This window comes from Leptonotus elevatus, chromosome 4, assembly GCF_054856555.1.
Source record: "Leptonotus elevatus isolate MCC_2025b chromosome 4, RoL_Lele_1.0, whole genome shotgun sequence".
Lineage (NCBI taxonomy): Eukaryota > Metazoa > Chordata > Actinopteri > Syngnathiformes > Syngnathidae > Leptonotus > Leptonotus elevatus.
The window spans coordinates 18,540,800-18,565,196 of NC_141242.1; the positions used below are offsets into that span (position 1 = coordinate 18,540,800).

The 24,397-nt window shown below is 40.6% G+C and overlaps 3 protein-coding genes and 1 non-coding gene across 11 annotated transcripts in view; 2 read left to right on the plus strand and 2 right to left on the minus strand.

The window, feature by feature from the left end:
- mob2a (MOB kinase activator 2a) overlaps positions 1-11,665 on the plus strand; it is a 64,529-nt gene extending 52,864 nt beyond the window's left edge. For all 4 annotated transcript variants that reach the window (XM_086073125.1, XM_086073124.1, XM_086073123.1 and 1 more), the window contains exons 2-5: positions 1,159-1,319; positions 3,819-3,912; positions 8,168-8,292; positions 9,856-11,665. In XM_086073125.1, the coding sequence (XP_085929251.1) occupies positions 1,159-1,319; positions 3,819-3,912; positions 8,168-8,292; positions 9,856-10,178 (703 nt within the window). In that variant the 3' untranslated portion in view covers positions 10,179-11,665. The remainder of the gene's footprint in view (positions 1-1,158; positions 1,320-3,818; positions 3,913-8,167; positions 8,293-9,855) is intronic.
- Positions 11,666-12,810: 1,145 nt separating this feature from the next.
- LOC147175902 (U6atac minor spliceosomal RNA) lies at positions 12,811-12,938 on the plus strand. Its single transcript, XR_015094754.1, has one exon. It is a non-coding gene; the product is annotated as a U6atac minor spliceosomal RNA (small nuclear RNA).
- A 583-nt stretch (positions 12,939-13,521) lies between these two features.
- kcnj11 (potassium inwardly rectifying channel subfamily J member 11) lies at positions 13,522-15,535 on the minus strand. Its single transcript, XM_086073121.1, has one exon. It carries the CDS (start codon positions 15,039-15,041, stop codon positions 13,878-13,880), a length of 1,164 nt encoding a protein of 387 aa, XP_085929247.1. The 5' UTR covers positions 15,042-15,535; the 3' UTR covers positions 13,522-13,877.
- A 479-nt stretch (positions 15,536-16,014) lies between these two features.
- abcc8 (ATP-binding cassette, sub-family C (CFTR/MRP), member 8) overlaps positions 16,015-24,397 on the minus strand; it is a 59,262-nt gene continuing 50,879 nt past the window's right edge. For all 5 annotated transcript variants that reach the window (XM_086073117.1, XM_086073114.1, XM_086073116.1 and 2 more), the window contains 12 exons: positions 24,096-24,323; positions 23,914-24,006; positions 23,732-23,834; positions 23,494-23,607; positions 22,151-22,271; positions 20,902-21,032; positions 20,758-20,836; positions 20,570-20,678; positions 19,232-19,335; positions 17,366-17,499; positions 16,373-16,435; positions 16,015-16,289 (listed from right to left, as the gene is read on the minus strand). In XM_086073117.1, coding sequence (XP_085929243.1) covers positions 16,152-16,289; positions 16,373-16,435; positions 17,366-17,499; positions 19,232-19,335; positions 20,570-20,678; positions 20,758-20,836; positions 20,902-21,032; positions 22,151-22,271; positions 23,494-23,607; positions 23,732-23,834; positions 23,914-24,006; positions 24,096-24,323 — 1,417 coding nt within the window. In that variant the 3' untranslated portion in view covers positions 16,015-16,151. The remainder of the gene's footprint in view (positions 16,290-16,372; positions 16,436-17,365; positions 17,500-19,231; positions 19,336-20,569; positions 20,679-20,757; positions 20,837-20,901; positions 21,033-22,150; positions 22,272-23,493; positions 23,608-23,731; positions 23,835-23,913; positions 24,007-24,095; positions 24,324-24,397) is intronic.

The following is a 24,397-nucleotide window of genomic DNA, read 5'->3' on the forward strand; positions in this document are numbered from 1 at the left end:
ATCCATCTTTCTAAATATGTCTCTATTTTGGTTCTAATGGCCTCTTTCCTTGTTTCTGTAAACATAGCAGTACAGTACTTCAGTGCAGCCCTTGAGTGAGCGGATCTGCCAACAAAAAAAAAAAGAAGCTGTGATCCTGTGTCATTATTATGGCTATTCCGATAGAGGGAGCTGTTAACTGTGGATATTTAGATGAACTCAGCATGTAACTTGGGTCCAAAAGCAAATGAGAGCCTAAATAATGATAAAAGGTCCCATGCCAGAATTTGTTTAGCAAATTAAAGACATTTTTAACAGTTGAGTTTAAAGAGTAAATTTTAACTTGTTCTTTTCACAATTGATTTTCATGGAGTTTGCACTGGATTACATTTGATTTTGATGACCATAATTAAGTGTCTACATTTCATAGAAACTGCTTGGCGGTTCTGCTTCTGTTTGTCTCACTCACGCATCAAGTCTTTAACCTTTGACCTCAGATTACACTGTCTGCACTGCTACAGAGGGGGAGTAAGACCACGGTGTGTCATAGCCCCCAAAGTGCAGGAAGTATGATGTGACATATCCGTGCTAAAACTAGCAATGGGAGTACAAAGCACTGGGGATGGCCGTCTGCGGCTTCAGGGGTGATATTAGGTTAGAGGGCAGAGTGAAAGGTCATGTACATACACACAGTACTTTTTGTTTAGTCTTTGTCGGGGTGTGAATCCGCTGTTGTAAAATGTCATCCCTCAATTTGAGCCTTGGGATGATCTTTTTGTCAACTGCCATTAGCAATTCAAGAGATTGTAGATTCCCTTTAATTTTCTACATGTGTGTGTCTAAACTCCGGATACTTTCTCCCCATTGCAATGCATTTTCTACGCTGATGTCACATTCTGTCAAATACTAAAAAAATAAAAATAAATAAAAAAGTCTGCTGCATTTCTGATGCATGAAAAGTGTTGTATAAATAATATTTGATTTTAATTCTTGACAGTCATCTTGGATACTGTAATCTGTAATTATATATTTTTTTCTTAAATTCCTGGTAATATAATTAGAGGCTAGAAACAGCAAAACTTTTACCTTACTTGCCATATTTCACAGTACTAGATTGCATAATTCCATGTATGCATAAAAGTGCAGTATCTTGACCTTTCTTTTTCTTCTGTTTGGCAGGAAGTCAAAGACAAAACCAAATGGAAAGAAGCCTCCAGCAGAAGAGAAGAAGCAATACCTAGAGCTGGAGTTCACAAAGATCCGAGTGGTGGATTTTGACCTGAAGGAGTTGGTAGTTCTGCCCCGAGAGATAGACCTCCATGAATGGCTAGCCAGCAACAGTAAGTCATGGTGGTTGATGTTTGAAGACGATATAATTACACAGTGCACTACATGGACACGTATTAGGACACACCTCTTGATCAATTAACTGTATGGATTGCACGTTGAACAAGATTCTTTAGTTTGAGAAAAAGACAATTATATGCATTCAGACTTGTAACAACAGTCCAAGCTAAGTCAGTTATGTATGCTTGGGTGAGGTTGTTGTGGAAGCCCTGGACGGCCTTCACTTCAAGTTCAAACCCATCCAACTCATTTTGGTTGTGTGCCAGGCCACCTCATCCAACATTAGTGACTAAATTGTTGTGCAAAACCTTCCCACAATAAAACGTATTTACCCCGGTAATGTCTTTCTTTAACTTTCTGTTCAAGTGCTATTGACCTTGGCATATTCGCGGCTCACCATTTGGAAATTCACCTATTGATTATTCCTGTAAAAACTCGCCTACTTGCCATTTGTGACACAAATGCGACAAAAATAAAATAAATAAATAATAAATACATCTATTTTCATAGCAAAACACTGCCTATGGAATATAACGTATTTATTGTGGTGTAGTGTCAGTAACAATCAACGGTTACTGTTGGCCATACACAAACAAACAACCCAAAAATTAAACTAGGGAAAGGGGGTGAAAGTTTGACCCCTGTAAATGTGCAAAAATTGACATTCTAATACTCATACCTCACTTCCTGTTCATTTTAGTGCACGGAAACCATGTTTCCGGCAACTGTTTTGGCTCACAATGCTTTTGCCAAACTAGGGCTAACGCAGCATCAAGTCCAGTGGAATCCGTAACAGTTCAGCGAAACATGGCTTAAGCAATGTGTAACCGCCAGTTTGTGTTGTCGCTACGGGATCCAGCAGTTGTGGGTCCCTTAACATTTGAACACTAGCCATTGGCTAGTGGCTAGAATGGCAACGGCGCTTCCCACCAGCACCATTGATGGAACTCTTACACTTTGGTGTGCAATTAAGTGTTCTGCGTCACTACAGTAATACATCATCATTATCATCATCATTATTGACATGTATGTAGAATTACTGTACTTTGTATATCTGTGTGCTTAACTGTAAGCTCTTTGCTGTATTTTTAAGGGTAGATCATGTTTGCAAGTGTACATGTTTTGGGATAATAGTTTGTGGCATATTTATGATTTTAAGCTTTTAATATAGGAAATTTTAGTCACGTATAGTGGAGGATCAATTATTTGTGGAAATTCAGGTTTGACTCAGTCCAGTGTAATACGAAAGCAACACAATAGATGTAGGTAAGGAAAACAAGACAGGAGATTTTCTGGAAATGCAAAACAGTGGAAAGTGAAAATGTCAGCCAACAGAAGCCGCTGGAGGTGCAGCAACAACAGAGCCAAACCTTTAACACGATCCAGACATGGCACAGTATTTTGCCCGTACCCAGCAACACCACACATTGTTCCTTTAAACACCATCGCTTGCTGTCAGTCCTGTTTACCCTTTTACACTGTTTACCAAATTTACACTCGCCCTTATGGGCATAATTTTTGCAATTGTGTAAGCAGAATGTTGCAAACAGACTTCTTGATTGATCCTCCTATTTACTATTGTATTCGTCTCCCTGACTCTGTTTTCCTCAATAAAGGACTGCTTGAAAAGGGGAAGGGGGGAAAAAAGAAACAAATGAGACGTGTTAAAACATGTTTCCACATGTTAATATTCTGTCTACAGGAAGTTAGAAATGTAATGTGTTTGGACTTGTAGCCACTGATGTTTAGTTTTATCGTCCAGCCTCAACACATTTATTGATGTTTCAACAAACACAATAATGACAATCATTGCTAAATTCTCAGAATATTTTCCAGTAATTTTGTAGGGTTTAAAAAATATTTACACAGTTTCAAAGGCCATATGTCGGCAAGCAACACTCTATGGAAAGATAAGAGTGAGTCACGTTGCACAGTAGTCACATGCAAAGCCCGGACCGGTTTTCCCACGCTAGTGTGGGGTGAGCGGGCTGTTGAAAAGTAACATTTTGACTGTGGAAGCCCTGCAGGTACATCCTCACATGAAATGCTTTCATGGCTCACCTGTGGTCAACATAAATGTTGCAGCTGATTAAACTAACAGCGTGTATTCCCTTGTACTGTGCGTCATTGTCAATGTTGTGTTTAAATGCAAACACGTTCTTTATCTGGCAACATAAGTGTCGACTTAAAATAAATCAACCTGATAAAGCTGCTTTTTTACATTTGTTGACATGTTTTTGTCTCTCTTTTTTATTTTCCATATCTTGCATACACTTTGACAACTTAGATGTTTAATTGCCAGCTTATGTTGCTGATTGTGACTGTGACTCATCGATGTGAATGGCACACAGACAGGACGTGTCATTAACTAATTTATGTCTTCCGTGTTGTGACGTCAATAAGCATTATTAAGAGAGAGCATAATCGTTTACAGTAGATGACTTAACACGTTGGTATTGTGTGACCTCTCCTTTTTGTTGTTGTTCCTGCAGCGACTACATTCTTCAATCTTATCAACTTGCAGTACAGCACCATCTCAGAGTTCTGCACTGGGGATGGCTGTCAAGCCATGACAGCATGCAACACGTGAGTAGTAGGCTTCACTTTTATTCAGAATAGTGAAACCTACAATTATTAAATTACAGTAAAAAACAACAACAACAACTTAATAATATTGCACAATTTTATGCGCAAAGCAACTCTTCATACAAGCAAAGACACGCCGCCTATATAAAATAATTCAAAAACAGCTGATAACAGTCAGAAGCAGAGAAAAAAAACGTTAAACACATTAACAGAAGACTTAAAAAAAAATACAAAATATCTTAAAGTAAATAAATAAAACTAGGTTGTTTTTTTTAAATACTTAAGGGTCGTACTGTGAAATTGATTTTAAAATGATTTTAAAAAATCTTCATCAAAGGTTTGGGGAATCAAATCTAAAATTTGTACCTGCATTTAAAAGATTTGACACAACTCAGGCTGACTTCACCTTATTCCATTTGTGTGCAGCATAACTGCTCAATGCCACTACACCATGTTTGCTTTGAACTCTGTGCTCCACTAATTGACCCGAGTGTACAAGCCTCAGAGCCTTACGGGGTTTATATTTAATCAGCATTTATCTTGTAGTCTAATAGGAGGATTTTAAAATAATTCTACAGCTGACTGCGAGCCAGTGTAAATCTAGAGCATTTTGTTCTGGTCAGAACCAGAGCTGCAGCATTCTAAATGATGCTCTTTTGAGGGAATCCAGTCAGAAGATGAAAGAGCGGAGATTGAAAAAAAAAAACCAGCTTCATCTAAAATCGACGTCTGGGGAAATTTTGGGTTCCAGCATTGACGTGCGAGTTGTGGATCGGAAGATGACAGTGTGTCTGCGTTGTTTGACGGTGCGGTACGTCCACGGACACGTCAAGCTTTCATTCATTCCTTCATTCTAATTCGTAACAGTCCAAAAATGTATTCCAACTGTTTAAATTTTTAATAAGCATCTACATTTGAAATCTGATGGATCCATGATGTTACCAAAGCATCAACACCTTTGCATCCAGGCTTCAAATATTTTTAAAAAGTGTGCAAGCCTGCAATGTAGACGAGCTTTTTTTTTTGTTTGTTTGTTTTTTAAATAAACGAAATTTTACCTTTAAATGGTAATCTGCATTAATCTGCACCGCAAATGGCAGTACATATCAAAATTGCCATTGAGATGCATAAAAATGGGTGAATTTTTTTGCCTAAATCTTATTCCCAAAACTCAATATTAATCACTAATACCATGTATACACAAGTGGGAGCGCATAGCAACATATTGTAAAGAATGTTTTTGATGTGGCTTCCCCTTTTTGGCACTGTCAGTATTAACAATCGCAAATAAGTTAGCGGTTGCTCAACTCTCCATCTCAGCCCTCTATTTACCTAAAAACTGCAAGATGGCGGCGAGCATGGCACTCGGGGTTCTTCATTCTGCTTTGCGCATGCTGTGATTGTAAGAGCTGACTATAGTGAAGATGGCCAACAACACCTTTTCCTCCTCCTCCATGACACAACCACTGTTATAGAAAGTGTTCAGATGTCTTACAGTGCAGGAAATAAAATAAAAAAGAGGCAAAAATAGCAGAATAAATAACCCCCATTCATCCTCTCTTTATAGAGTGGCCTACATTTCTAGTTTTATACTGGATGGTGCACTTCTATTGTAAATAAGCAAACAATAATTGTCTAGGGCATAGCAAGGAAGAAACTCGTTTGCCGTTAAACGTTTGATAATACCTGTGTGGCAGTTGACGCCTTTCAAAGGTTCATTGTCCCCTGGGAGACGGTTAATCCCATATAACGCTGGCGAGGTGGCAATTATAAGTATTTTTTCTAACTAGTTTACCCTGTCAGGGTGGGGAACAGACTTAACGTGTGCGTTCTTGTCTTAAGGAGCAATTATTTGTTCATCTTGTGTGTTCTGCATGCTGGAAAAACCAGATTACCCGCACGTGAATGTACGCACTTGTGCGCATGCACACAGTCCACACATGACCTGTTGACTGTGAAAGATGAGCTTCACCTCTCAGTCAACAGTCATTTTGCGTCTGCTGTCACCTTAAGCCACCGCTCTCCCGCGCCCTGACAAATGTGCTGTGATCGTATGGAAAGGGTCAAACATTAACAAGTATGTTTAATGCACATACAGCAAACGTCCATCTGGCATTGCTTACCACAGCAGGGTGAAAAAGTGCGTCTGGAATGGCTGTGATAACTTTGTAAATAATTCGACATTATAAATGCGCGACACATTTTAAACTGCCAAAGACAAACCACAACATTAGGGGACTTTCGTCTTTTTTTTTGTTTCTTCTTGTCACGTGGTTGCTTATTAGAGGAACAAAACACAATTTGTTAGAGTGATGACACTTGGTGTTTGTCCCATTCCTTGCTTTTCATCACGTAAAAGTCACCCACCCACGCGTCCCTCCTTGTCTGCACTGTCAGTGCTCTTGACCGCTCAATACTTTTTGACAAAGAAAATGTTTCCATGAGCTGTGAGGGTAACGGCCATTTAAGTGTTGTTTAACTGTGCATTAACTTTAGTCTGCTCTTTGCTGTTTAAATAAAACTATTTTTTTCCTGAAATCTGCTCCAGAGTCAAACTATTATTTTTTTTATTTAACCTTTATTTAACCAAGTACAATGTCTGAGAACTAATTCTCATTTAAAAACATGATCTGGACAAGAAGCCCAAACAGAGCACATACATCACACAACATAATTATAAAAAAAGAGGAGGGCACTTATGCTTATATTAACAAGAACAGGTGTCAACTACAATTTCCTGAATCTTGTTTATAAAACAAAGAAACTGTCATCGGGGAGATGAGTCTGAGTTTGTTCTGTAGGGTGTTTTAATCATTTCCTGCTGCGAATTGAAAGGAATTACGGCCAAATGTAGTAAGTGTTTTTGGAGGGGTAAACTTAATTAACTCACTAGATCTAGTACTGTAAGTATTCTGAGCAAGATGAAGAAGTGATGACAGGTAGGATAGTGTCATGCCAAGAAAAGTTTTATAGATAAAGACAAACCAGTGACGTAGCCGCCGTGTTTGAAGAGATGGTCAGCCCACTAATTTGTAAAGGGTCTCCATAGTCAAGAATAGGCAACAATATCATTTTCGCTAGCATGCACTTTGTGGCATGAGTGAATGAGACTTAATTGCGAAAAAAGGAAGATAACCTGGCTTTAACTTTAGCTTGCAGGTTACTGATGTGTGTGGCAAATGACAGTGATGAATCCAACCAGATACCTAAATATTTATAAGAAAAAACATAGAAATTGGTAAATGAGGTGGGGAACATTTATTTTCCATCATCTTGACTGTTTTCCAAAATCTTCTGTCTGCATTGCCAATTATAAAATAAAATGTTAGCAGTGTAAAAATAAGTGTATCCCTGGTAGGCTATTAATCAGTTAAACTCTCCTTCTTCAACTCGTAATAGCTGTTGTTGAGGTTGCACCTTTTTTAGGGATTGGTCACTTAAAAAAAGCAGAAGCTGCCCAGTAAATCCATTTATGCTCACTCAACACGAGTTATAGCACCTAGTCATGTTCAACACTAACTTTGTGACTTTAAAGCAGAGGTCAGAGGTTAACTTTTGTGCACACAGGCCACATTTCATTTTGAAAATGGTTACGGTCTTTCATAAATAGGGTTTACAATGTGTTTGTTATTTTGATTATAAAGTAGGATGCCATGTTCAATCATGCTAAATCAATAAATAACCAAAGATGAAAAAAATAATACTAAAGCTAATAAAAACTCAACTAAAGAATGAATGATAAATAAATTAAAAGAATAATAAATATACAGAAACTTGCCTCTAAAAGCTAATTGAAACTAGCTGAATTAAAAAAACAGAAGTCGAAATGAAATCAAAACTAAGTAGAATGAAAAATCCCAAACTGTCATAAACCTGGTATGTTGTTGTTGTAGTAGTATGTAGCATGTGTTCTGTTACTTTCTGTAATAAGAGTTCTTGTCATGTGACAGAGTTTGATGTCATCCTCAGAGGAATACATAACTATTGTATTGGGGTTTTTCCCAAATGAGGTCATACAGATGAGCGGATGAATGAGATCGCCGACCTGTCGCTTTTCTGGATCTTGTATGAAAAACCGAGCGTGCGTCACGAGATGTTTGCGTGTCTCAGCCGCTCCTTCCGCAAACATTCTTAAGAAAACATTCACATGATTCATGAAGACCTCATTTACACTGTTGTTCACCACTGCCAAATAATCTTATTTTACAACACATGTTCAAGTGTTTTTCATTTTTCTTTTTTGTCCATTGTCCAGAATATACTACTGGCAGGATGAGAAGGGGAAGAAGACAAAGTGCACTGCGCCACAATATGTTGACCTCGTTATGAGTCTTTGTCAGAAACTGGTCACAGATGAGGAAATCTTTCCTACCAAATATGGTAAGTCATCACTTCCACTACTCAAATAAGATCACACTGGTCTGCACCCAAAAAATAAACAAGAATGACATAAATATTTTCTTGATCAGTTTTTTACTTATTTATATGTGTTTTCATTTTATTATGCAGACCAGTGTAATTAGCCAATTTCACATACCTGGTGTGAAAAGTACGGAAGAGGATTAGGGCCAGTGAAGAGAAGAAAAAAGGGTTTGCAGGATTCTGACTTATTGTCAGAATTTTTATTTTAAAGTGAGAATTATGACTTTTTTACGGCCAAAGATATTTAATGACATATACTAAAATCCAAATGAATGCCGCCAAAAACATTAATTGACGTTTACTACGGGGGGGGGGGGGGGGGGTTCCCCGCAATGAGCAGCGTAAGTTGTTGCGCAGCGCTGCCCACTCTCAATGGACTTGTGAAATCACAAACTCCCACTAACTGTGACCAGCAGATAGCAGCATTGCATCTCTTTTCAATGGGCTAATAATATGGAATTACACTGAAACATGACCAATCTGATGAAATAGAAAGTTTTCAAGCATGACGTGAATGATCAAAGCCTCTTTCACATTAAATCTATTTCACAGCGCCACTACAAAAAATGTTAGTGTCAAGTGCAGACAATTTATCTTTTCATATAAAGCTTGTTTTCTTTCTCCTTGTTTTCTATTTTCGCTGAATGTCACTCAAATTACTTATTTTGAAATGGTGATTACTAAAGAAAGGAATAAGGTAGAAACATGCTTCTTTTTTTTTTCAGGAAAAAAACATGCTTTTTTTTCTAATGGAAGAATGGAACGTCATCTTTCATTTGTTACCCACCATGTTTATGAAGTCAAAGTACACAGTATTCTGTTTGCCTTGAAAGATGAGTTAAAATGCTAGAAATCGGCGGGCACTGTCGTGCAGTAAAACAGTTCAAGTGATTCTCACTTGAACTGTTTTTTTCAATCTGACTTTAATCACACAATTCTGACTTTGTGACGTAGAGCTATGAATTGTGGGGAGAAGTCAGAATTCTGAGAATAAAGCCAGAATCCTGCCAACCCTTCTTTTCTCTTCACTAGCCCTAACCCTCTTTTGTTGAAAAGCATTGTTTATGTACTGAAAAAAACTCGTATTTTTGGCCATCTATTCTATGCCAGCAATGTATAGCAGTACAATTGACGCTTATCCACCTGTCAGCATGACTGCCGTAAAAAAAAATAAAAATAAAAAAAAGAGGGAGGGAAAGGGAGAGTTGTTGAAAGGGTCTGTCTGTCCGTCTTTCTTCAATTCCTGTGAGTATATCAGCTTTAACTAAACATGCACAGAGTTCACACTGGATAGTTCAACTGAGAGGAAGCTCAACATTATTTCAGTACTGTGTCTACTTTGTGTGACATTTTTCTTGGGTAGTGTGCGCCCGTGCGGTGACTGCTGCCTCTGATGGGGTCAGCTGCTCAAACGAAGCAAGAAAGCTTTTCCTACAAGTCCCAGGCAAAGAGGCAGAGAGGGCGCGGTTGGACGTGAGCAACGTTTTTCCACGTCCTAATTGTGCTTCTTTCTTCCCTCAGGCAAAGAATTCCCCAACTCCTTTGACACGCTGGTGAAGAAGATCTGCCGGTACCTGTTCCACGTGCTGGCTCACCTCTACTGGGCGCACTTTAAAGAAACGGTGGCACTGGAGCTGCAGGGCCACTTGAACACTCTGTATGCACATTTCATCGTTTTCGTAAGGGAATTCAACCTGGTGGACCCCAAGGAGACCTGTATCATGGACGACCTGTCCGAAATCCTGTGCGCCCCCGCCCCGCCGGCGCCCTCGACCGCGTCGGCCCCCTCCTCCCCAACCTCGTCCCCGTCCCCTCCCTCACAAAACCACGTGACGGAGAGATGAGCGGGGGCGCCGCCCAGATGCCGGCCCGGGGGCCACAGCGGATAAGACAGGAGAGAAGGAAAGACGGCCTGGCCACCTTCGGCAGTCGGGGTGCCAGCGGGACTTGACACACCTTCCACAACACTTTGCGTATTTGGCTGCGACACCAACCAACCAGTCGGAAGGACAACGGGAGTGGGGGGGGTTTGGCGGGATTTTGCGGGTGGGTGGTAGCGAGGGGTTTGTAACGCCAGCAGGAATTGGCGTGAACATTCCTCCCAGGCATTAAAAGAAAGAAAAAAAAACATCCCTCCCATCTTTTCCGCCATTTAAACTAGGACAAAAAAGTAAGGCTGTGTTTCATTTGTTTGGTTTCATTTCACTTTTACTTTTGTTGGAGAGTTATTTGGTTCTATTTTGTTGTTGTTTGGTTGGGTTGAAGGTGCGTGTTTGTGTGTGTGTATGGGGGGGGGGGGGGGGGTTGCAGCGTGGCGATCGTCCCTCCTGTCTATCCCTTAGCTAGCACGCATCCTGTTCACGAGGGGGCCGTACTTTGCCTGGGCCTGCTATTGTGCCGTGTTTGTGTTGGAAGGACGAGCGGCGTCTCTGCTGGCCTCCTCCAACAGCAGGAAGCACCACGCTGGCCAGGCCGAGCGCCACCATGGGAAATATTAGCCAATCCCGCTTTTTGGTTGTTTATGTGGGGGCTGATTTAAGGCGCCTCCTACTCAGGACCTGAGAGTGTATGTCACTGCTGCCACAGAGGGTTTTTTTTTTCTCTTTCATTCTCTGTCCCTTTAGTTGGCCAAACTCCTCCACATGACCCACACATGCTGATGGCGTGGCCACAACAAACTTGGTGTGGCGCCTACTTCCCTCTAGAGGGCAGCAAATATGAAAATGCACAGAAACATGGAGACAGAAGAAAATATTAAGATTGTATATTAGATATTTAATCAGATCAGAGAAATGGTGATACTTTAACAGACTGGTGGCTGAATTGTAGTGGCTTGCTGGTTTCTGTGCTGCACGCCTCCTCCCCCCATATACATACACACACCTGCGCCAGCTGTACAGATGGATAAAGACGTGATGTCATGTCTGCAGTTCTGCAGGAGCCAACATGATGAGAAGTGGGGGGGGGGCTGGAGTAATGGCGGCGAGCTGCAAATCTCCATTCTTTTCTTTTTTTGTTGATGTTGTTGAGTTTTCCACTTCCCCTTTAAAATTTGCTTTTAAAAAGACTATGAAAGGAAATTAGTTTGGAAATAACAGTAGTTATATTACACATAGAAAACAACTTCTGCTTGGACTTTCAGACAGCTTCTATGTGGATTACGTTTATATTTGTCCCTTTTTTAATTTATTTTTGTTTTCTTTATTGCAGGGTTCTTCAGTTCTGGCTCTTGTTTTTATGTATTTTAATTATTAACTAAGTTAAAAGCAATTTAATATTTCAAGCTCTGCTGATTATAATCTAATAAAAGAAAAATGCCATTCTGATCTAATGTCGTTTGTACGCCATTCTTATTTCATTTTTCTTATTAATGTGTTGATAATGGAGAGTGAATGTTTTTCATGTGCCTTGAAGATACTAAAGAAAAAGTAATCTGCAACAGCCACAAACAAACACCTTATTTGATCTTACATTTATTAAATTCAGATTCATGGCAAGTGACTGACCTTCACTCTGCTGCATTACAATCTCAACCTTATTTCTACTAAATAGTGAAATATTGCATACATTGTGTTTAATTGAATTTTCATACCTAAAACAGTCAAGTGTCTTTTAAGTATGATTAAAACGTTTGCATTAAATTGAGGTACAAGCATAGTACTGACAAACAGGCCGAATTTGAGTGGGTTTTATTCTTCTGATCAGGAAGGAAAGGCCTGATTTTCGGATGTCTTCAAAGATTATCCAGTCGGACTTAACTGGAGGACCAAGTGGTTGTGTTGCGTCTCTAACAGCTCTCCAAGTCCTTCACCAAAATATAAATGTCAAGGAGGAGAGTTTACAACCACAACGTACCAAATAACAGCCGAGTTTTTTTTCAATTCATTCTTTTCTAGCAGTTAAGATTCCCAGTGGCACTCTGCTGCCTCTCACAGGTCAGTCTTGGTACTACCTTACATCTGGTTTAAGGAAAGAGACTTGCTTTTGATGTGTTGGTCATCTCCAGTACACCACGCAGTGTAACAGCAGAACACATGTACCATTTGTTCCATATTATAGTGGTTATTTAGGGGTTCCAATCACGTTTAAAAGTATTACCAACACTGACCTGTGAGAGGCAGCACGGTGCCACACGGCATCCTGATGATGCTTCCTTTCAGTTCAGATGTTTATATTGTATCACCAAATTGTATATACAAAGTTTTCCTTTACTTCATGAAATACTTGCGGACACAATTCCTACCAGAATACTTTACACATTCAAAGTGGGCTCTTACATTCATGATTATACAGTTATATGGCGTTCATCTGTTTGTCTGGCCTTAGTGGGCATGAATAGTCCCATGTACTTGTCCGGTGAGATGTGAGTGGGAATTCTTGGAATTGTGAAATCCATTACAGCAGCCGATTGAAGATTCCTGTGTCGCTATGTAATCTTTGTTTCTTTTTTCTTTCTATTCATCTACGTATAATCTTACCCTGTATGAAAGGAGACAAGGGCAGCAGCCCCATTGACAACAATAGAAATAGTCTCCTTGGGCTCTGCAATACATACAGTATAATAAAGCATGCCTACTTTGTGGCAGCTTTAACAAAGTTGTTTTTTTTTATTGTTTTTTGTACCTCAACATTTCACAATTGTGGGACGAAAAAAGGTTATCTTATCAAGAGTTATGAATAGCGTTTATGGCAGTCATTTAGCCATTTTCATTTAGTTCATTTACCACATTCCCCAAAGTCCCCAAAATGTTCTTCACCATATGTTGAATGCGCCCTCATTAGCCTAAACAATGGCATTCAGATTAATACAGCATTTGTAGAATATGAATTAAGCGGCAAAATCCACCTGTTTTTTTCCCATCTCAGGTGGCAGCCATTTTGCCACTTGTCTCTGGAAAATGACATCGCAGTTGCTCAGGGCTCACGCAAGTAACAACTAATCACGGCCCACCTGTTTTCTGGGTTTGGTCATATGATGCTAGCAAGTCGAGCCGTGATTGCTGGTTTCCTGAGCAACTGTGATGTCGTGTCATTTTCAGTTGACAGTGGCAAAATGGCCGCCCCTGAGATGGCGAAAAACAGGTGGATTTTGCTTCTTAATTCATATTCCACAAATGCAATATTAATCACAATACCGTCTTTAGACTAGTGAGTATTATGGTAAAAAAAAAAAAAATGGAGGTTGACTTCCGCTTTAAAAATGTGTTTATGTGAGTATTACACAGAATAAATTTTTTAAATAGTCAAATGAACAATTGTACATATTTTATCAGATAAATAGGTCATTAATCAGTCTGCTCTAGACTAACCCTGACAAAAGTCATTTTAATTTGAACATGAAGCCTACATTAGTTGATTAAAATGAGGATTGGCGTGAGAAGGGATTTAAAAAAACAAAACATTCTGTTCTTTTAGTATATAATTTCAAGTGCCTGGAGGTAACTTCTGTTGTGTTAAATAAATAGAATTATCTTGAATTAAAACGAGATCACGAGCGCTGTCTATTCGTTCACGTTCATTTATTCGGAGCAAGCAAGTCCTCCTCATCTGTTCTCCAACCTGGAGCGCCGGGCTATGGTGGACCCCCGGCGCCTTCTCACCGACGGCCGCAAGGTGACGCCCTCGACGAGTTTAAACCTCGCGATGCCGCCCGTCTCGTCCAGTTTCCTGGCGCTGCAGCACGGCGTGGGCACCTTCTGCGTGTTGCCGAACTTGGAGTAGTCCACCGCGTACATGCCGTCCTCCTCGGACACAGTGGGCACGAATCGCTGCCCCCACAAGATCTCCTCCGACACGTAGGAGGTCCTGGCCTGCGTGGTGATGCCGGTGGTCTCCACCACCCCTTCCAGGATCACGATGACCTCCACGTCGTCGTTCATCAGGTCCGCGGCGGACATGGCGTACATCGGGCTGTCCTTGTCGATCACGTGGCAGATGATGAGCGGGGACACCAGGAAGATCCCGTTGGTGCCCACCGGGTTATCCATGTTGATGTCGATCTGGTCCAGCGGCACCACCTCGCCCTCCTCGGTGGTGGTTCGCCTGACCATCTGCATCCGCACGGTAGCGCTGATGATCATGCTCTTCCTCAGGTCGCCGATTCGCACCATGAAGCAAAGTTTGTTATTCCGCACGGATATGACGGCGTGCTTGCTGAAAATGAGCGTCTCGGCGCGCCTGTGCGCTTGCGCGGTTTTCATGAAGATGCAGCCCAGCATGATGGCGTTGATGACCAGCCCCACGATGTTCTGCATGATGAGGACGACGATGGCGGACAAGCACTCCTCCGTCACCATCCTCGCCCCGAAGCCGATGGTCACCTGCACCTCGATGGAGAAGAGGAAGGCGGACGAGAAGGAGTGAATGTCCGTGACGCACGGCACGAATCCGCCCGCTCGCCGGTCCAAGTCGCCGTGCGCGAAGGCGATGAGCCACCAGATCATCCCGAAGAGGAGCCAGCTGCACAGGAACGACATGGTGAAGATGATGAGCGTGTGGAGCCATTTCAGGTCCACCAGAGTGGTGAAGACGTCGAGAAGGAAGCGACCCTGCTCGCGAATGTTAGTGTGCGCCACATTGCAGGCGCCGTTCTTGGCCACGAAGCGGGCTTTCCTCGTTTTCGATTTGAACTTGGGCTGCTGCTGCACATCCTCAGCCAAGCGTGTCAGCAAATAGTCCTCCGGAATGAGCCCTTTTCTGGACAACATGACTCTCCCGCATTACGCTCCCAAAGTCCTGTTTGGCTTTGTAGCGCACACGCCTCCAGCTGCGAAATAATTATAATAAAATAATAATAATAATGCAGCTTTGCGTCAGCTTTTTCGCTCGGCCGGAGCCTTCATGGTCGTCTGCTTGTCGGAGCTATGCGCTCTCCTCACGTTGCCCCACCGTCAGGCGCTTGACGTCCCATGTGGGGATTCCTCTCCTGCCGTCCTCAGCTGCCGCCGCCACTCAGCGTGCACGACCACCACCAACACCACCACCGACAGTCAGCAGGCGCACACCGCGTTGACAGAAATTTACCACGGATGTACAAGCACTTGACGTAGCTGTCCGTCGCCTTTGTTGTAGCAGTTTCATCTCCGTGATGCACTTTCCTTTTGTGCTGAATCTCCAGTTTGATAGCAGGAGATTGGGGGTGGGGGTGGGGGGTATTACAGACCCTCCCCCCTCCACCTTTGTAGAATGCCCTTGCTGGGAGTTCAATAGAATGCACAAATGGGCCAATTATGTATGATACCCCTTGAAGAACGAGGCTCCTCGCTTTATGACCCGGACATACGATGTTTCTACGTTACGAGAAGGCGATACCGCCGTCATTTCTATTTGATATAATATGATCTAATATCTAGAATGTAAAGTTATCGGAAGGAAAATAGTTCATGAGGAAAGGACAGAAAAACTAAAGGAAATGAAAGTAAGGAAAGCAATCTGGAGGGACAGAAAGAAATGAATGAAAGGAAGCTGATGTTGGTGTATTGAAAGATTGATTGGTCTTTTAAGAGCAGTAAGAGTTGTGCCTGGTGCAGGGCGCCGCGTGGGGGCTATTTTAAGCGTCCTTATAACATTCTCAAGTCAGTCTTGGCTCCTGCACCATCTCGTGACACTCGTGAGAATATGAATATGTGCTACTGGCAGGCTCAACATAGATCAGCCATAAGTCTTGCCTCAAACACACCATTCAGTGATAATATATATTTTATTAACAAGCATCTCACATTGTTATGTACAACTATAATACAACATGAATACAAAATAGAGGTTAATATTCCTTGGGTCAATTGCACTTTGAATGTCTTCTTCTGTCCTCCTTTGTGCTACTTGTCTGCTTGCACGAAGGAGGCGAAGATGCTGTCCTCCTTCGCCAGCAGGGCCTGGGGTTCGTCGTACTCCAGGATGACCCCCCGCTTCATCACAATCACCAGGTCGGCATTCAGGATGGTGTGGACGCGATGCTGTGCACAAGAGTGGACGCTTGAGAATACACACGGGTGTGAGTGTGTGTGGGCGGCGATTGGCGTTTTTTTTACACACTTACTGCTATTGTAACCACTGTTCTGTCAGCAAAGGCAGTCATCACCACTTTCTGAAGGATGCTCTCCTATGGGGGCAGAATAACTTTTTTATAAGTCATGGGGGGATTTATATATATATATATATATATATTAGGGGTGGGAATCTTTGAATGTCTCACGATTCGATTCCGATTTTTGTGCCTGCGATTCGATTCAGAATCAATTTCCGATTAAGCGAGATTTTTGATTCAAAATGATTTGTTTGACAATGATTTTTGCTTCAATCTATAGATGTGCAAGGAATTGTAATGATCTACTCCAGTCTGACTCGCTCATGCTAATTAGCGCGCTACTCGCGGCACTTTTATCACTCAAAAGAACGACTCCACACTGCAAAAAAACCAACTTTTATTGGAATAACTTGATCGTGACTTTTTCCTTCTTTTCTCTAATGTGGCTACAACTTAACAGTGTATCAGACAGCGTGGAAGCACACTGCCCTTCAGTGGCCAAACCGGGTACAACATGAACAGCGCTCCAAATAAAGGCACACACAGACAAAGGAATGACAGTATAAAATAATTTAAATAAAATCGATTTTGGGACATTTAAAATCGATTCTGAATCGTACTAAATGAGAATCGCGATTCTTATGTGAATTGATTTTTAGGCACACCTCTAATATATATATATATATATATATATATATATATATATATATATATATATATATATATATATATATATATATATATATATATATATATATATCACTCTTTGTCAAGCAGCATTCAGGAGATGCTCTTAAGTAAGCAGCAGCCGATTGCACAAAGCGGCCCTCGGGCTCTTATTTGCACCCTTTTCGTTCTGTCCTGCAGAAGTAAGCACAGCTTCTTGCTGCAAACTCTATTTCCTTGTTTTTAGTAGTAGCTATTTATAGTTGCCATGGTGAGGGAATATCACTCTGTGACCCCCGCTTCACCCATCCCTGTCATCTTTTCCCTAGAAACACTGACCGTTGCCATGTCGATGGACGCCGTGGCTTCATCCATGATGAGGATGCTGCTCTTCCTCACGAAGGCCCGTGCCAGGCAGAAGAGCTGACGCTGACCCTGGCTGAAGTTTTCTCCTCCCTCCGTCACATTGGCATCTGGAAACAGGTTCAAATTAGGAAGTGCTGTACTATTTGCTAAACTTCGACAATCTCATCATGTGGCCAAACACAATCGACAACGTTCACATCAATGGACCATTCAGTCTTCAGGTAAATTTAAGAAGCGTGATTGGGGATGTGGAAGGAAGCCAAAATAGGATCTCATGCTCACACGGGCTAGCCACTATGACAGGGTTCTGCAACCTGCGGCTCTGGAGCCACATGTGGCTCTTTACTCCCTCTCCTGTGGCTCTATGAACATTTTTTGTAAAAATGTTTTTTTTTTTTTTTTACATTTTTAGATAAAATATTCTTTACATGAATTAATAAAATAGATAAAAAGAAAAAATCATTTTCAAAAAATGTCAGAGTCCGATGTCAGAAGAAGAGAGATGAAAGGTAGATGAAAATGTTTTTTTTTAAATACCTCAACACGTTGAAAAAGTGAAGATAAAATGTCCAAAAAGCAAGAGGAAAAGCAGAATATTACCATATAATGAACAGAAAATTGCCAAAAAAGTAAGAAAATCTATATTTAAAAAGGCAGAAATTTTTTTCAAAAAGTAATCATAAAATGTCAGAAGGCAGAAAATTATCATAAAATGCCTTTGCAATGTCAGAAAATTTTCTAAAAAAAAATGCCCCCAAAAATCTGAAAATTATTATTTTACTAAAGACAGAAAATAAACTTTAAAAAGTAATTATAAAATGGCTCAAAACAAAAGAAGAAATCCTCAAAACAACCATAAAATGTCCACCAAATTGCCAGAAATGTCAGAAATTGGTAGCAAAAAAGGCAGAAAACATGTTGAAAATTTGCCATAAAATGTCCAAAAAAAGACGAAGAGAGGCAAAAAATTTACCATATGTTCATAAAATTGCCAAAAATATCAGTTAATTTGACAGAAAGGCAGAAAAATAAAAAATAAATATTTTTTAAAGTATGAAAAACTAAGTCTGAAAAATATATCCATCCAAAATAAAAAAAATCCAAAAATGGAAGACAAAAGGTAGAAGAATAGGAATCTCAAATGACCTGTATTGGATGCTGCATATTTTCTGTTATGGCGCAGCTCTAATTAAAGCTCTCGAACACTAACACAGTGTTTTGTTCATCATAATGTTTCAAGGTTTTGCAGCTCCAGACAGATTTTGATTATTTTTATGATTTTATTTATGTTATTTATTTGGCCTGAAATGTCTCTTTTGACAGCACTGTTTGCTGACCCCTGCACTATGACAACGTCATGTTGAAAATGTTTTTTTGATAAATAGACTGCACAAGTGATCGTCTGCCGTGCAGAGATTGAATTGAGCATCAAATGATGTTGAACAATCACGTCGACATGACAAACACTTACAAGAGCGATAACCAGCAAGCCCACCGCAGCTAAATAAAGTCGTAAGCATTCCAGGCACTCATCACGCTCAACGTGAAAGTCATATGAAGGTGAAGTCTGCTATTAGATGTGATCTGAATATGAGACTGCCACCTGAGAGCAGGCGTGTGCCGAAAATGCCTCTGCAGGGCATTTGAAATATTGACGCTCATGTATTGTGATACAGAACTGCAGATGTGCGACGGTGCAGATCTGGGCAAAGTTTGGTATCTTTTTAGTGGCCATGGAAACACATTGAACTTTGTTTTTATTGTTTCTGGCATGACAAGGTCACAACAGTACTTCTGGCTACACACACTAAAAAAAAAACGAGTGGAGTATAAACTCACCCAATCCTCCTGGAAGTGACTTGACAACAAGCTTGAGCTGAGCGATCTCCAAAGCTTCCCAAAGCATCTCATCTGTGGCCTTCATTTCTGGGTCCAGGTTGAAACTACACACAAACACACACAGCAATAGATGTCACAAAAACATAACTCGCGCCGAATATTACAGCCAACTATGGTCAAAAATGGACCGATCCTGTACTTGGGTCTTTGACCAAGAAATTGGTCTTTTAGTGTAAAACACCTCATAAATATTGGTCAGATCCTTTATTTGGGTCAACAAATTGGGTCATTTTGTATAGAATAACCCAAATAGTTGACCCAAAATTGAACCAGTTGTCAAATTGACCCATAAAGTGGTTACTTATGACCCGACTGTTTTTAGAGTGTAAATATTAAACAGTCACCTGCGAAACCACACTGGCTTCTGAAAAATTGACATTCGATTCAAAATAATGTTCTTAGCAAATAAACATTGTAAAAATAAATTATTTTAATGACATTCATTGTGAATATGTACAGTATTTGGGGCTTGCCATGTTAAATTTTCAAACGTACCGTCACAATCAAAATCAGATCGGATTAAACTTGATTTGATCTTGGAAGCCTGCATACATAAAAGTTGCTCAAATTGGCCTGGTGATTGTTGTCAACATGTCACCTATGATGATTTATTGTCATCAAAAATGTTAATGGATTTTGTGGTATCATCAATAAATGCAAAGGAACAACATGCTTGGAAGAAAAACTACTATTCATTCATTAAAAAATAAATAAATAAATAAGCAGTCAATATCAAAATTTTCAAGAAGTTGAATGGCTGAGGAAATCTGAACATTGCGTGAATTGTATGGGGTCTTTTCATGTTTTTTTAAAATTAATTTTATTTTTAATGTATTATTGTTTTAAATTACTATTTGTTGTATTTTACATACAGTTTTGTTGTTGTGGTTTTTTTATGGTTGGTTTTGCTAGATTTTTATGTGTATGATAGTGTGCGGATCTCAATACGCAGCACTTTGGAAACGCTTGTTTATCAAATGTGCTACAGAAATATAAAGTGTATTGGATTGGACCGAACAAGCGTTCACACTGACATTCACACTTAAGGACAAGTGATTGTTTTGGCAATCAGGAAGCAAGCAATGGGGATTTCAAACTGAAACCTCTAAATGTGACGCTGAATAACTTGAAAGCTTGTACAGGCACTTCTGCCGATGCCTAAAAATAACACGGGTCCTTTTGAAGGAATGCACCAAACTCTCAGCGCGAGACGAATAACCGCAGCGCAAGAGTCAGCTGATCAAATGTGACGTGACGAGAACTTGTTGTTGATGGTACCGAATGGTGCCGCTGAAGAGGATGGGGTCTTGCAGGATGATGGACAGGCGAGACCTCAACGTCTGCAGGGGCAGCTTGGCAATATCGACGTCATCAATCACAATCCGCCCTGTGAAAATAAAGAAAAAATTCATTCACGTGAAGCGTATTATGAAATGCAGTAATCAAACGTGATGGTGAGTTCGAACCTTCAAACGTGTCCACCATGCGGAAGAAGGCCAGGGAGAAAGACGATTTCCCGCTGCCTGTCCGGCCGCAGATTCCCACCTGCAACCAAGACATCCCACATTCATCTCTCAGCTTTTTCTTCTTGTCATCTCAACTTTTCGTACCTTCTGTCCAGGGATAATGTGCGCGTGGACGTTTTTGAGCACAGGTTTGAGCGTGGCGTCGTAACGGACGCTCAGGTTCTGGATCTGGATCTCGCCACGTTGGGGCCAGCCGTCGGGGACCTGAGACAGGGCTGGGAACACGGCAAACGCCGGACCGGCATTAGATGGACTGACAGCGAGGCAGTTTGCGTCAGTATATATCTGGATTAGGAGTGGATTTACAAATCTCTGGTGTCGGGCCGAAGCCTCATAAATCACAATTTGGTAACTTTTAAATGTTTTCAACAATTATACTATTAGTCCAGGGGTGCGACCTGCGGCTCCGGAGCCACATGGAGCTCTTTAGCCCCTCTCCAGTGGCTCCCTGTGGATCTCTAAAACAATAGTAGCAATTGTATTTTTTTACATATGTATATATGTATAAAAAAAATTTTGGATAAATTATTCTTTAAATTAATTAACAATTTAGATTAAAAATGAATAATTAAATATTCAAAAAATGTCAGTCCAAATTTATAAGTTGTCAAAAAAGGAGAGATGAAAGGTAGATGAAAAAGTTAAAAAAAAAAGAAAAAAAAAGAAAAATGTCCAAAAAGGAAGAAGAAGAAACATAAAATTACTATATAATGCACACTAAATTGCAAAAAAGAAAAATTGATTTAAATAAAGGCAGCAAATAAAATGTTCAAAAAGTAACCATAAAATGTTCAAAAAGTAACCATAAAATGTCCAAAAACAAAAGAAAGGCATAAAATTACCATATAATGTACAAAAAAATGCAAAAACAATAAATCAGAAAATTCATTTTACCAAAGTCAGAAATGAAAACATTCCAAAAAGTAACTATAAAATGTCCAAAAACAAATGAAGAAATCCCCCCAAAATTACCATAAGATGTCCAAAAAATTGCCCCAAAAGGCAGAAAATTTATAACAAAAGTAAAAAACAAAAAAACTATATCCATAAGAAATCAAGAATCTTTATTGTGACTATGCAAGCATAACAAAATTTTGTTCAAGCAGCTTTCGGCACAATTTAAAAAATAAAATGCCCAAAAAAGGAAGAATAGAGGCAGAAAATTATCATAATGTGCAAAAAATTGCAAAAATGTCAGAGATTTTACAGAAAGGCAGAAAAGTCTAAAAAGGCATTAAAAACAAAGTCTGATAAATTACACACACAATATATATATATATATATATATATATATATATATATATATATATATATTCTGAAAGGTTCAACTCACTCAGCAGACCCTCGTAATTCTCGGGTTCCGTTTTGAGGAGGCCGTGTATTCGTTTGACTGAACCCAGCTGTACTTCCATGTCTGCCAGGTTACGCACCATCCAGTTCAGGTAGTTGGACACCTGATGGAAAAAAGCCAATCGCTCGGTGATACTTCAATTACCATGACGAATATGAAATTAGTTACTTGATTTATATTTATATTATATATATGTATATTAAATGGTTTACTTTTTTTTTTTTAATTCACAACAAAAAGATAGTATATAAATGCTAAATCATTTTGGAAGATTTCTTCTCAAAGCCTCTAATAGACATATTTTCATAATTTGTATATGCGGATTGCTGTGATGTATAGTGATGGGTAGTGTTGTTCCGATACCGTTGTTTGGCCCCCGATACCCATCTTAGCAGTATCGATGCCGATACCATACCGATACCTAAGTTTTTATTTTCTCAATATGAAAAAGCTGTACTGCCATTGGTTCAGAGCATTCAAGGGCCAATAGGATATGTTAGCTCGGCATGCAGTGAACATGTCACAAGACACAAGATGCTGCATCCAAAGTCCTAGCGTCGGAATTAATGGTATCGGCATGTTACTTGGTAGTATTCACCGATACCGATATCACTGTTTTAATGCCGTATCGGGGCCTCTGCCGATACCAGTATCGGTGTCGGATCAACACTAGTGATGAGCGAGTACCAATACAAAGTATCGGTATAGGGAACGATATCAGGCCTTATTTCAAGGTATTGTTTTTTGTGAGTGCGCCCGATACCAGTATCTTACGATCAGAAGCATATGGCACACTTGTCTGGCAGATTCCTATTAAGAATTTATTTATTTACATTTATGGTAAATCCTATTCTATACAAAATATATATTTTTATGAACAAATGGACAAAAGATCATAGAAAATTGTTTGATACCACTTTTTTTTCAGACCGATACCAGTACAAGTCACCGACACCAAAACCAGATACCGGTAGTTCTCATGAAAAACACTGACAGATCAATTCAAAAGCAAGACCTATATATACTACTAGAGCATTTGCATTTTTCTGCTCTTCTAATTTCTCATTTTTAGTTCCTGATCGTAAAAAGGCCACAAGAGGGCAGCCGATACTGGTATCGGCCATCGTCGTGAGTACTGATACCTCAAAATAAGGCTGGTTTCGGCCCTCGCCCATCCATAATCCATTTTTTTTTAAATGCAATATTGAGGAAGATAGGTCTTTCTTCAAAATTGTTACTGTCAATAAACAGGAAATTTTATGTATAAAAAGTGATATCAAACATCCCTAGCGAGCATGTTATGGTGACACTTTCCACAATCTCACCATGAGTGCGTAGGTGAGGCCCAGCCCCACCAGGCCGGGAGACAGATCATCGTTGAGCGAGTTTGTGATGGAAGCCACAGCCGCTACCAACACCACACAGGTCCCGATATATTCCTACAGGCAGAAAGGAAGTCATTTGAGAAAGTCATTTTCCGCCGGCGGTAAACGAGCAAAAGGAAAACAAAGACATTGTCCTTTTTCTAACGCAAGTTCATGCCAAATGCAAATGAGACATTACCATGCGAACCTCCAGCCACCGATTGGCCGCCGTGAGGAAAAGCGAGGCGATGTTGTTGGCGTCTGTGAACTGAAGTAACCTCTGTCTGAACCTGGGCTCGTACCTGAGGGATGAGAAGACATCATATTGGTGCAAACGGACGGCGGGATATTGGTCATGGCAGGAGAAGCTCGGCCGCTCACCTGAGGGCCCTGATGGTGGTGAGGCCCTCCACGGTCTCGGAGAAGTGCGAGAGCAGAGGCAGTTGGGTGCTGTCCTCCAGCTGCTGCAGGTCCCTTTGCAAAAACAGCGGCAGCAAAACGAGGCTAAACGCATGACACCTTTATCCGTTTACTCAACATGCCTGCGGTCGCGCGGGTCTCACCTGGAAGCCACGCGGAAGTATTTCTGGATGAAGTAGCAGGTGATAGCCAGCGGCAGCAGGGCGATGAGGAAGACGGGGGTGACGTAGGAAATGACCCCCAGGGCGGACACGCACAGCAAGGTGGAGCGAGAGAGACACTCCAGCGTGGTGGGGATGTGCTGGTCTATCGTGTTGGTGTCTGTGGAGAATCGGTTGAGGATGTTGCCGAGGGGCGTGGTCTCAAACAACCTGGACGACAACAACATCAATGAGACAAACTGACATTCGAACCTGTGAGGCAGATGTGTTATGTATTAACCTTT

Bases quoted from the DNA above. Each gene is read 5' to 3' on its own strand.
- kcnj11 (XM_086073121.1), bottom strand. From the start codon at position 15,041: ATGTTGTCCAGAAAAGGGCTCATTCCGGAGGACTATTTGCTGACACGC.